At 35.1% G+C, this 13603-nt stretch overlaps 1 protein-coding gene across 2 annotated transcripts in view; it reads left to right on the forward strand.

The window, feature by feature from the left end:
* Positions 1 to 13603, forward strand: part of CCDC172 (coiled-coil domain containing 172) — a 55621-nt gene that overhangs the window by 25551 nt on the left and 16467 nt on the right. For both annotated transcript variants that reach the window (XM_055093379.1, XM_055093380.1), the window contains exons 6-7: positions 7448 to 7549; positions 7898 to 8000. In XM_055093379.1, the coding sequence (XP_054949354.1) occupies positions 7448 to 7549; positions 7898 to 8000 (205 nt within the window). The remainder of the gene's footprint in view (positions 1 to 7447; positions 7550 to 7897; positions 8001 to 13603) is intronic.

Raw genomic sequence — 13603 nt, forward strand, 5'->3', positions numbered from 1 at the left:
AAAGAGGTAAGGGAATACCTGGGGGAATATCACTTCACAGAGAAGGAATAGCTGATGCAAATCACCTGAAGGGAGATTGTGCCTAATCATTTTTTGAGAAAGAGCAGAGCCTAAGGCATTTAGAGTTAAAGGAGAGGTCATGAGATCAGAGAGGTGACAGGAATCCAGATTTAAAACCTTGTGGGTCATTTTAAAGACTTTTACTGAAGTGAGATGAGAAGCCATTGGAGGACTTAAGCAAAAGAGCGAAGGGTCTCACATTTGAATAGGATTACTTTGACTGCTATTGAGAACACAGTTAAGGGAGGTAAAAGCAGAAACGGAAACCTAGAAGACAGTGGCTGTAATCCAGATGAGAGATGATGAGCAGTTGGATCAGGGATGCAGCATAGAAGTGGTAAGTGGTATTCAGGTTCTAAATATGTTTTGGAGGTAGCAAGGAGGATTTCAAGATGGACTTGATGTGGAATATGAGAGAAAGAAGTGTTAAGGTTGACTTTAAGGTTTTTGGCCTGAGAAACTAGAAATGTGGAATAATTGATATTCAATATATCTGTTTGTAAAATGACTGAATATTTATTTTAAACATTTGGTAATTCATAGATAAAACAGTTCATCACTTTTGGCTTCAAAATAATGGTTGTCATAATGTTTTTCTCAAAATGTTCCTCTTACTCATTTCTCCGAGTTGTTGAATTCATTTTTCTTAGATGTGAGATAAGCAATATATGACACTTTTTCTTTGCTTGGCAATATCCTTTAATGATTGGCAATGTACATATGAGGAAGACAATTCACATGTTAAAAGATGTAAATTAATTTTGATTGTCTTAGTTGGTTTAATATTCATAACCATAAAAGCTAGCTGTTGATTAGAACATTGTGGGTTTTAGGCCGCGGAAGAAATTAAAAAGTGATTGCCACATCAATTATACCTAAATAAAGCTGTAAATAAAAATAACAATAAAATAATAGTGAGGCAATAAACAAGTAGGAAAAAAAGTTATCACCACAAACACAGTGTTTACTTTTTTCTGTTCTATAAGCCTGATAAGAAATTGGCATATTTGTTTTATTTTTTTCTTTAAAGGATTAATCTTTAGACTTACCTTTTTCATTTAGGCTAAAGTGTCAGGATTAAGAAAGATATATTTCAGAAATACTTAAATCCAGTATTTCTCCATCATTCTTGCCTAAGTTTTACAAAGATTTTCTTGTGATAGAATGTCTGATAAATCAATTAATAATGAATAAAATATTGTATCTTTTTTAATCTGTTGAATATTGTGTTATGGTATCCTGGATTCCCTCTATTGAATATTAATATGTAGTTATATTTATATTTTAAACTTTTATTTATTAAGGGAGCAGAAGGATAAACATGAACGTATTTTCTTTTCATTGAATTGTCCACTTTCAGTTACCTACACTAGTGGACAGAAACATTGTGAATAATCAAAAATATTTAAAGTCAATTATATGATTTATTTTAGTTTTGTTCAACATGCTTTCTTGAGCATCTACTGTATATACTACACCAGGCACTGTTCAGAAATTGGGATTTAAAGATGAATGAGGCATAGTTCCTGTTTTCAAGGAGCTTGTGATCTAATGTGGAAGAGAGACAAGTAAAAGGATAATTTAAATATTATGTGGAGAACTTTTACTTATCGTCATGAGGAATAATTTTATGGAATTTTCCCTTCTATCACAACTAAAAGACTGTAGAAAATTATATGAGAAACTACTTTTAGATATTGAGGACAAGAGAGTACAGGACCATGATCCCTGAGAGAAGGGAAACAAATGAGGTAAGCCCTAATTGCCCAAGCCTTCTCACTGGATACAGTTTTTGGATAGTAGCACTGGGAGGAGGAACTTAAGCAATGCAAAATGGTCTGAGTTGAGGAAACAAAGATTGGAATTTAGGGAGGCCAAGTTAGCTAGAATTTTCAGGACAATGTACTTGAGAGGACAGATCCACACAGAGAAAAAGCTCTGGAAATCTGGATGGAGATCCTCTTGAGTCTTTGGATGTACTTGAACCTGTGTATACAGACAGGAAACCCCACTGGGCTGAGTAAAGAAAAACTACTGGGGAGCAATAAGGTGGACAATTCTAAGAGCTCATATGGGAATGGAAGACATTCATGTTCCCTCTTGTCACAATAGAAATATTTCATTAAACAGAAGAGTTCTGCCTTAATAGAAGGATTAAATTAAATTAAATATTCTTCTAGACCTACCCTAAAAAAATCTTATAAACAAGATTTGCACATGACCCATAAGTAGCTTACCTGCCTACTAAAACAAACATCAACATCCTTTATGGGAAGACGGCAAAACTCATTTAACAAAATAGTAAACACGATGTTTGGTATACAGTCAAAAATTACTAGACATGTAAAGAAGCAGCAAATTACAACTCAGAGCAAGGAGGAAATTTGGTCAATAGTAACATACCTAGAAATGATATAGATGATGCAATTAGAAGGAAAAATAATTAAAGCTTTTAGAATATTCTAAGTATACTCAAGGACATGAGCATAATGAGGAACTAAATGGAAGATATAAAAATAACCAAAGACACAGAAGAAATATTTGACAAAATCCAGCAACTTTCATGATAAAACCACTCAATAAACTAGGGATAGAAGGGACTTTCCTCAATCTGATAGAGGGCATCTATAGAAAAATCCACAGCTAATGTCATTCTTAATGATAATGGAATGAATATTCCCCTCTAAGATCAGGAACAAGACAAGGATATTTACTCTTACAACTTCTAATCAACATTATAGTGGGGGTTTTAGGCAGAGCAATTAGGAAAAAAAAAAAGAGAAAAAGGAAAAGCATCCATATTGGAAAGGAAGAGGTAAAGCTATCTCTATTCAAAGATAACATGATCTCGTATATAGAAAACCTAAGGAATCTACAGGAAAACTATTAGAGCTAATAAACAAGGCCGGGCACAGTGGCTCATGCCTGTAATCCCAGTACTTTGGGAGGCCAAGGCGGGTGGATCACGAGGTCAGGAGATCAAGACCATCCTGGCTAACATGGTGAAACCCCGTCTCTACTCAAAATACAAAAAATTAGCCGGGCATGGTGGTGGGCGCCTGTAGTCCCAGCTACTCAGGAGTCTGAGGCAGGAGAATGGCATGAAACCGGGAGGTGGAGCTTGCAGTGAGCCGAGATCGCGCCACTGCACTCCTTCCTGGGCGACAGAGCGAGACTCCATCTCAAAAAAAAAAAGAATAAATGTGTACATCCACCTCATACCATACACAAAAATTAACTCAAAATGGATCAGACAGCTAAATGTAAGAGCTAAAAATGAAAAACTCTTATAAGAAAATACGGGTGTAACTCTTCATGAGCTTGGATTAGGGAATGGTTTATTTTAGATATGCACAAGCAATAAAGTATAGATAAATTGGACTTCATCAAAGTTAAAAACTCTTGTGTTTCAAAGGATACTATCAAGGAAGTGAAAAGACGACCACAAAATGGGAGAAAATATTTGCAAATCATATATAAGGGACTTGTATCCAGAATATATTAAAAACTCTTACAACTTAATAAAAAGATAACCCAATTTAAAAATGGACAAAGGAATTAAATAGACGTTTCCCAAAAAAGCTATACAAAGCCACTTCCAGTAGGGGCTTGTCTTCCAGGACAAGATGTGGAGGAGAAAGACAGTGGTATTGATGATCCTGACCTTGTGTAGGCCTAGCCTAATTGTATGTGTTTGAGTGTAAATAGTTTAAAAAGAAAAAAAATATTTTTATACAAATGTACGATGTATTTTTTTAAGCAACATGAAAAGTTGCTTACATTATTAGTTATCAGGGAAAGGCAAATCAAGACCACAATGAGATACCACTAGTGTGGCTATAATAAAGGTGGACAGCAATAGTGTTGGCAAGAATATGGAGAAATTGGAGAAATGTAAAATGATGCAACTGCTTTGGAAGCAGTTTGGCCATTTCTCAAAGCATTAAACCTAGAGTTACCATATGATTCAATGATTCCACTTCCAGGTATTTAAGAGAATTACAAACATGTCCACACAAGACCTTGTACAGTCGTGCACCACATAACAGCATTTCAGTCTATGAAAGACCATGTATGACAGTGGTGCAATAAGATTATAATGGAGCTGAAAATATTCCTATTGCCTAGTGACGTTGTGGCACAACATATTACATGTTTTTGTGATCGCAGTGTAAACAAACCTATTGTGCTGCCAGTCATATAAAAGTATAGCACATACAATTATGTACAGTACATAATACGTGCTAAAGATAATAAATGACTATGTTACTGGTTTATGTATTATTATACTTTTTATAATTATTATTTAGAGTATATTCCTCCTACTTATTAAAAAAAGTTAACTGTAAAAAAAGTTAACTGTAAAACAGCCTCAGGCAGGTCCTGTAAGAATTATTCTAGAAGGCATTCTTATCATAGAAGATGACAGCTCCAGGCCAGGCATGGTGGCTCATGACTGTAATCCCAGCACTTTGGGAGGCTGAGGCAGGCAGATTGCCTGAGCTCAGGAGTTTGAGACCAGCCTGGGCAACATGGTGAAACCCCGTCTCTACTAAAATACAAAAAATTAGCCGGGCATGGTGGCATGCACCTGTAGTCCCAGCTACTTGGGAGGCTGAGGCAGTATAATTGCTTTAACCCAGGAGGCGGAGGTTGCAGTGAGCTGAGACCATGCCACTGCACTCCAGCCTGGGTGACAGAGCGAGACTCTGTCTCAAAAAATAATAATAGTAATAAATAAAAGAAGATGACAGCTCCATCCATGTTATTGCCCCTGAGGGCCTTCCAGTAGGGGCTTGTCTTCCAGGACAAGATGTTGTGGAGGTCAAAGATAGTGGTATTGATGATCCACCCTTGTGTAGGCCTAGGCTAATTGTGTGTATTTGTGTCTTCGTTTTTTACAAAAAAAGTTTAAGAAGTAAAACATAATATATTTTACAACTGTACTGTATATTTGTTTTAAGCTAAGTGTTATTACAAGTCAAAATGTTTTTAAAAAGTTAACTTAAAAAGTTAAAGAAAGTGAAAGTTAATTTATTATCAAAGAAAGAAAAATATTTTTAAAGTAGTGTAGCCTAAGCGTAGTGTTGATAATGTCTAGAGCAGTGTACAGTAATGTCGTGGGCCTATGCATTCACTCACCACTCATTGACTAACTCAGAGCAACTTCCAGTACTACAAGCTCCATTCATGGTAAGTATCTTACACAGGTATACCATTTTTTATCTTTTATACTGTATTTTTGCTGTACCTTTTCTGGGTTTAGATATATTTAGATACACAAATGCTTATTACGGTGTGCCTACAGTGTTCAGTACAGTAACATGCTGTATAGGTTTGTAACCTATGAGCAATAGGCTATACAGTATAGCCTATGTGTGTAGTAGGCTACCCCATCTTAGTGAGTGTGAGTACACTTGATGATGTTCTCACAACAACATAATCACATAAGGACTTTTTTCTCAGAACATATCCCTGTTGTCAAACAACACGTGGCTGTACATGAATGTTCATAGCATTATTCATAGTAGCAAAAAAGTGGAAACAACCCAAATGTCAATCACGTGAGGAATCCAAAAACAAAATATGGGCATATCTATACAGTGGAATTATATTCAGGCATCAAATAAATGAAACACTGAAACATGCTACAAAATGGGTAGTCCTTTTAATCATTATGCTAAGTGATAGAAGCCAGATGCAAAAGACCACATATTGTATGATTCCATTGTTGTGAAATGTCCAGAATAGGCAAATCTGTATATAGAGAAAGTAGATCAGTGGTTGCCTAGGGCTGGCAGAGTTAGGGGAAATTGGGAATGACTGCTAACAGGTATGGAGTTTCTTTGGTAGGGGGAGTGAAATGTTCCAAAATTATATAATGGTAATTGGATGCACATATCTGTGAAAATACTAAAGCCCAATGAATTGTATACTTTAAAAGGATGAATTATGTGGTATGTGAATTATGTATCAATAAAAACTGTTTGTAAAAGGAACCAAAGGGGCTCTAAAAGTTAGGAAATACAATATCTGGGCCGGGTGCAGTGGCTCACACCTGTAATCCCAGCACTTTGGGAGGCCGAGGCAGGCAGAACACGAGGTCAGGAGTTCGAGACCAGCCTGACCAACATGGTGAAACCCGTCTCTATTAAAAACACAAAAATTAGCCAGGCATGGTGGGGAGCACCTGTAATCGCAGCTGCTTAGGAGGCTGAGGCAGGAGAATCGCTTGAACCCGGGAGGCAAAAGTTGCAGTGAGCCGAGATGGCGCCACTGCACTCCAACCTGGGCAACAGAGCAAGACTCCATCTCAGAAAAAAAGAAAAGAAAGAGAAAGAAAGGGGGGAAGAGGAAGAAGAGGGGAGGAGGGAGGAAGGAAGGAAGGAAGGAAGGAAGGAAGGAAGGAAGGAAGGAAGGAAACCTGATATGAAAAATTTCCTGGAAGAGATTAAGAGCAGATCAGAGGCCGCAGAAGAAGAGACCAGTGAATTTAGAGATAACTTAAAAAATTGAAACACAGAGGGAAACAAAAGACTTCAAAAAGCTAAAAAGCTCCTCAGAGACATGTGGAACAACATAAAAGAATCTAATAAAATGTGTAAGTGGAGTTCCAGAAATTATGGCAGAAGAGAAATAATATTTGAAAATTTAGGAGATGAGTCTTAAAGGATGAATTGGGATTTGTCATGAGAATAAAGGGAGCAAGGGCATTTTAGGTAGAAGAAACAATATTAGCAATATTGTGAAAGCTTGTAGCCATATTATGAGTACTATGCAATGTCATTTTAAATGTGTTTTAATTATAAAGGATAGTTTTTTATTTGGAACTTTATTTCACTAAGTGATATTACATATTTTGAATTCTCTTTTGGTAGGCTAACCATCTACTAACTTATCCTTTTGTATCCAGCTGGTGATTAATAAGTTCTGGTCAGTTTCTTAAAAAGAGTTACTAGTTGGCCAGGGGAAGCTAGTTGGAGCTTAAAATTAACCGTATGCTGCTTAGATTTTTACTACATGAGAAAACGTTAATAATTGCTGACGTAAGGCAAAGCTTAAATGCTTAAAATAGATTTTTTGCATTTGTTTAGTTTTCTATTTCTTTTTAGATTTTTTAGGATTGATTTTTTTTCTATTTCTGTGAAGAATACCATTGGAATTTTCATGGGGATTGCATTGACTCTGTATATTGCTTTGGATAGTATGGATATTTTAACAACGTTAATTCTTCCAATCCATAGACATGGATATCTTTTCACTTATTTGTGTTGTCTTCACTTTCTTTCATCTATGTTTTATAGTTTTTAGTGTACAGGTCTTTTACTTCATTGGTTAAATTTATTTCTAAGTATTTTATTTTTGATGCTTTTGTATCTGTTTCTAGAAATGAAGTCAATGGAACATGATAGTAGCCAGTTAAATGAACTTCAAAAACAGAAGAGTGAATTGATACAAGAATTATTTACTCTCCAAAGAAAACTTAAAGGTATTACCTTCATGAGTTAGCTTATTTTGCTGATAAATATAGTTATATATGCATGATAAGGGCATATTATTCTTTTAAAATATATTAACCTGTTGTGATATAGTGCTATTATTGGTATAAAAAAGAAATAGATAAAACACTAATCAACGTGAGATCTGATATTTTTAATGTCACAAATTTTTTAAAGATCTTTTTTGTGCATGTAATTGCTATATTAAAGTAGAAAATAAAAATCATTAGTATATAAATTTTATATGCAAGCACCAAAAATTAGAGTACTGTTCTTATGAGTGAATAATCTTTATGTTTAATTTTCAAAAGATTGCAACTATTTTTTGATTTGTTTAGTTTTTGACGATGAAGAGAATGAATCCATTTGTACTACCAAATATCTAGAGGCAGAAAAAATAAAAATCAGTGAAAAGCCTCAAAATGATGCAGAATGCTTAAGGTAAGAGTTTCCTGTTATATTTTGGCCTAAATCAGGTAATTTTTCAAGTTAAATAGATTTCAGTATAAAGCTAAGTGCATCAATTATTAATTTGAAGTTCCAGATGAGGACATTATTTTCTTCTCCGTGTATTCTGACACGTGCTAATAAGGAAACACTTCAGGGGCTAGAAAGTGCTACACATAAGTTCATGATGCGTTGGGTTGATGATTGATAATAGTGAAATTAATTTTATCTTTTCTTGAGACTCAGTATTTTTCACATCCCAAGAGATAAGACAACTCTCCTTTCTGTTATTCCTAACTTTTGGCGGGAAATGATTGAAATTACTTTTAATCTTTCTAGATTCCAGCGGTGGGAGGAAATCAGTCTGCTATTTTACTTGACATTTGTTACTCTGGTTTTGTTCTTAAAAAGTGAAAATGTATTTTCTGTATGGATTATTTAGATGATTTTTATGCATTTGGATAATGAATGTATGATATTTGAAGTGACATAGTCATAAACACAAGGAGTAAAGACCTCAAGTTTTAAAATTTGACTCTCATTGATTAATAATTTAGTGTTACCTTTGCTGGCTTAATTTTAAAGAAGTTCCTGCACTTTCTAGGTTTCATATAAGAAAAGAAACCTCATTACTGGATCTATGAAGAAGCAAATGAAGCCTTCTTTCACATAAATCGTATAGGAAATATGTCCACTAGAGCTGAACAAATGCTTCATATTAGCAGTGTATTATCTTAGGCAATAATTGTAGTAGATTGTGAGAAAATATTTGCAATTTAATTTTATGTTAAGTTTTATAAGCATAAAATATCAATCTCTTGGGTGATATGTATGATGCAGAATGAGTTTTGATAATGACAATCTGCTCATTCATTTTTTTTTGCACTTTAAAAAATGGTGATGCCCACTGGTGTCATTAGAGTTAGTAGTGTGAGGGCTTCCAATCTGAACTCCAGTTTTGTAGGTTTATCACTCAGTCATAAAAATGTGCTCTGGGTTAAAATTAAACACACAAAGTCTGTTAGAGAATGCTTTTTCCTTCACAAATGATGACTTAGGAAATTTGGATAGAAAGAAATATCAGTGCATATATTTAGTCCATTCATTGCATTTTAGCAGTTATTAAATTAAATGCCAATATTTATCAATTCCTACTTTTCATTCATTGATATGTGTACTTAGTTTCCCAATTAGCATGTTTCATAAGTTTTCCCAGGTGTGAAGAGTGAAGTCAAAGTACTGAGTATAAAGATTTTAGGAAAGAGGACTATCAGTCTTACAATTAATGCAATAACAAGAAGCTAATGATGTCAAAAAACAATAAGACATTGATTCAGCTTCATCATGAAGGCCAAAATTAAGTTGATGTTGTTATTGAATTTTGGGATAGAATAGTCTTTTTCATCTCTGTGTTCAAATATATATGGAATTCCATAATAGTTGCATTTCTCTTAATTTGTCGGGTTTGACTACTTAATGGAGTAGATGTTATTTTTATAGCAGGATTTCTCAAACTTGGCCTTGTTGACATTTTAGACCAGATTATTCTTTGTTGTCGGGGGCTGTTCAATGCATTGTGAGATGTTTAGTAGTAACCCTGTCCTCTACCCACTAGATGCAGTAGCATCCTGCATTCACCGGTTGTGGCAACCAAAAATGTCTCCAGACATTGCAAAATGTCCGCTGGGGAAGGGGGTTGCAAAGTCCCCCCAAGTTGAGAACCAGCTTTATTTTAAGGTTATTATGACTTCTACATTCATTAACTTTAACCAGTAAGAAAGCAATTACAGAGGAAATCTTTAATATTAATTCATTTCTATGAGCTTACTGTTTCTAGTTTTAGTAATTAGACAACTTTAATACATGCTTTATTTTGTCTATATTGAAATTCTTTTATAACGATTATGGTTCATATTTTAAAGCTTAATATGCCATGTTCAGGTTATTTGTTGGACTCTATCTTGATGTTATCCATTAGTGTAGAGAACCAGTGTTTCACAGTTTAGTGGTCTCTGCTTTAGGTAACGTTTGCATTCACAATGGTTTAATGGTTCACATTCAGAATGATAATAGTCTCTGCTTTAAATAATCTGTCTCTATTTATAAATATTAAGATGTTTGTTTATTTAAACATTCTGTTTTGAAGAGTAAGTGTGTAACTAACACACATTTAAGCAGCTGACTTATAGAATATTGCTATGATTTACACTTAAACCATAGGTTAGGTTAATTTATCAGAAACCTCCCAAAGAGGTATGTAATTATGACTGATCTGGTTTTTTCATATAGTGTAGGGAGAACAGAAATAATAAAGATCAGAGTCTTAAGAGGCAGTAAGCATAGTGGTTAAACCCTTTTGAAACCCAGCTCTCCCCCCACTTATGGTTCATCTTTCTTTCACTCTTTGCATCTTGCACAGTCCAGGGCACATAGTGTTCAATAAATATTTGTTCCCGTAATTGAGTCTACATATAATTGAATTTTCACTACGAAAAGATTAAAGTTCGTCTTCATATATTTTCAGTGTTATTTGCAAAGACATTATGTATTCTAACCACTGGGAAAGTGCCACTTTGGAATGGATTATTTTCATTCCTATCTTTTTCTTCGATGTCGAAAAAGCTTTACAAGTTTAATCATGCTGACCTCCCCTTAGTCCCTCATTCCCTTATCCTAATGTGGAGAGGAGTGACACAGTCTGATCGGTGAATCCGGAAAGGCAAACTGGGAAATGTGGAGCCCAGCCCCTTTCTTTTCCCTGTCTCTTTGGAACATTGCCTGCCTCAGAGAGCGTGTTTTCCCACTCTGCTTCTCCATCTTTTAAGTTTTATCATTGCTGGACTCCACAAGAGAAAGCCTGTGGGGTCCACTGCTACCTTTAATGGTGTGAGTTAGGTTAGTCTAATACTGGGGTTTGATATTAGCAAACTCTTGCCTACAGATTTAAGCCACATTCTCCAGTATCTGCTATCTCAGTAATAAATGTGACATTTATGCTTGCCTTCTGCCTTTCTTATTTTTTGATTGGGCAGATTTCAGGCAGGAAAGAAGAATATTATATATTGGGCCTCTGTAAACCCCCAAACCTATTATTATTATTATTGTTATTTGAGACAAAGTCTTGCTCTGTATCCCAGAGCAAGGGATTACAGGCATGCACCGCCACGCCTGACTAATTTTTGTATTTTTAGTAGAGACACGGTTTCACCACGTTGGCCAGACTGATCTCGAACTCCTGACCCCAAGTGATACACCTGCCTTGGCCTCCCAAAGTGTTAAGATTACAGGCGTGAGCCACTGCACAAACCTATTATTTTTTGTTATTACCCAACACGAGGTTTACCAAAATGCACAGTTCTTGATCATGATTTTTTTATTTACTCCAAATTATAACATGACAGACAATTTTAAACATTTCAGGAATTTTCTTTCACCACAAAACTTCCTTCTAGAATGGTTGTACATCTTGTATTACTGATATTTGTGCTTGTTTAATGCAATAGGAAGATTGTTTTAGGAATAAATCTGCATAGGCAACAGCATGAGATTTTCATTCTGAGCACTTAAAGATGGTGTGGCTTTGTTTCATCACCACAAGACAGGGCAATAAGAACAAAAAGAAATGAAAAGAAAAAAAGGTAGTAAGGTTTGTGAAGAGCATATTTGCAATGTAAGCTGCACAAAAGTTAATATACACCTGCTACGAGAGACTCTAAATGCATTAATGTCATGTAGTAAAGCAGTGCTGTGACCTCTTCAGTGAAAAAGTCATCTAGTTAAGTTGGTCATAGAGGTCACACTGTTGGTCCTTAGACTTGTAAGAAGGCATAAACTCAATATGGTATTAACATGTTTTCAAACTCTTTCAAGGATACATAAATAAATATGTATATTTTCACATGTATATATTTTTTATTATGAGAACAGGCGGGCCAGGCGTGGTGGCTCATGCCTGTAATCCTAGCACTTTGGGAGGCCAAGGGGGGCAGATCACGAGGTCAGGAGATTGAGACCATCCTGGCTAACATGGTGAAACCCCGTCTCTACTAAAAATACAAAAAAAACTAGCCGGGCATGGTGGCAGGCGCCTGTAGCCTCAGCTACTCGGGAGGCTGAGGCAGGAGAATGGTGTGAACCTGAGAGGCAGAGCTTGCAGTGAGCCGAGATCGCTTTTCATACCCTTGCTCTGACACCCCAACTGTGACTACTGTTAAAAGTTTGATGTGTATACTGTCAGAATTTATTTCTGTTTGTGTGTGTACACACATGTACATAGGTATGTCTGTGTGTGTTTAGCAAAAATGGGATTATGAATCACACTTACTGGTCTGCAGTTTGCTTAATTATTTATCAAAATGTAGATGTTTTCATTTTAGTTTGTACTAATCTTCATTCTTTTTCATGCTATTATATGGAGATGCCATATTTATATAACCAGTCTCTCATTAATGGATGTACAAGATAGTTTCTAAATATTCATAATTAGACACACTTTTATAAATGTATCCTTAAATACTTGCAAGAGTCTTTCTGTAACATTATTTAGAATAAGCAGCATTTCGTAGAGTAATATGAATTGTTACCCAGGCTCCATTTATAAAATAGTCTACATTATCTTTGCTCTTTGTTTTCAACAACAGAGAAGCTCAAAGTAGACAACAGTAACAAGATCTCAGTTCTACAGTGTCCTCAAAATATTAGTCAAATAGTTGTGTGTCTGTACCTTACCTATATTGTCTCCATCTTTTTTAACATTTATAAAATATGAGAATCCCCATTTAATTCCAGGACTGTTTTTTAGCTCTATATTTTGCTGAATATTTCTGTTGACTCTGCATCTTTTCTGGTAAAACTTCATCATTTATTCACTAACAGAAGTGTCTCTACAGCATTGATTATGTAGCCTTCAAGCTAATAGAGATCCCCTGTTTTGTGAATCCTTGGCACATACTGTAGTTATTAAAGCTTCAAAGCAAATACAGAGGAAATTTTTACGGTAGACTCCATTGATTATTTTAAAAGTTATATTCTGATATAAATGTAACTTTTCCCCTAAATTGTGAAATAATTTTATTATACAAGCCATACAAAATATTACAGTGATTATTTTCTAAATTCACTGGTATCTTTAATGTCATACAGATTTCTTTTTTCATTTTCCTATGTTTATCTTTATAAATCAACCCCTTTTGGTGTGGGTTTGGGAAGATGACAGAAAATATGTGGTAAAAGGAGATGCCTACCCCAACCAACCAGGATTTGGAGGAAGGGAGATGCTGGCAGGACCGCTCCCTCTTCTAGCCCTTTCTCAGCAGATTCCTCTGGTCTAGCCTTACATACCTGTGAAAGCTCTTACCTATCTGCTCTTGGCCTGGACTGAAGGAAAGCAGAATTAGAAAACTGATAATTCTACTGTCACACATTCAACTTTCATACCCACTTTCAGAAATAAATTATATATGAAATTGGAGTACTGATAGTACTTTAAATAGAATAATTTTGTGCTTAAATGCCACTAAAATAATTTTATATGAATTAATATAGAGATAGAGAATATGTAAAAAGTCAGTCCATGGAAAAACCAGTGGAAAGTAGGA

The sequence above is a fragment of the Pan paniscus genome, chromosome 8 (assembly GCF_029289425.2).
Source record: "Pan paniscus chromosome 8, NHGRI_mPanPan1-v2.0_pri, whole genome shotgun sequence".
NCBI lineage: Eukaryota > Metazoa > Chordata > Mammalia > Primates > Hominidae > Pan > Pan paniscus.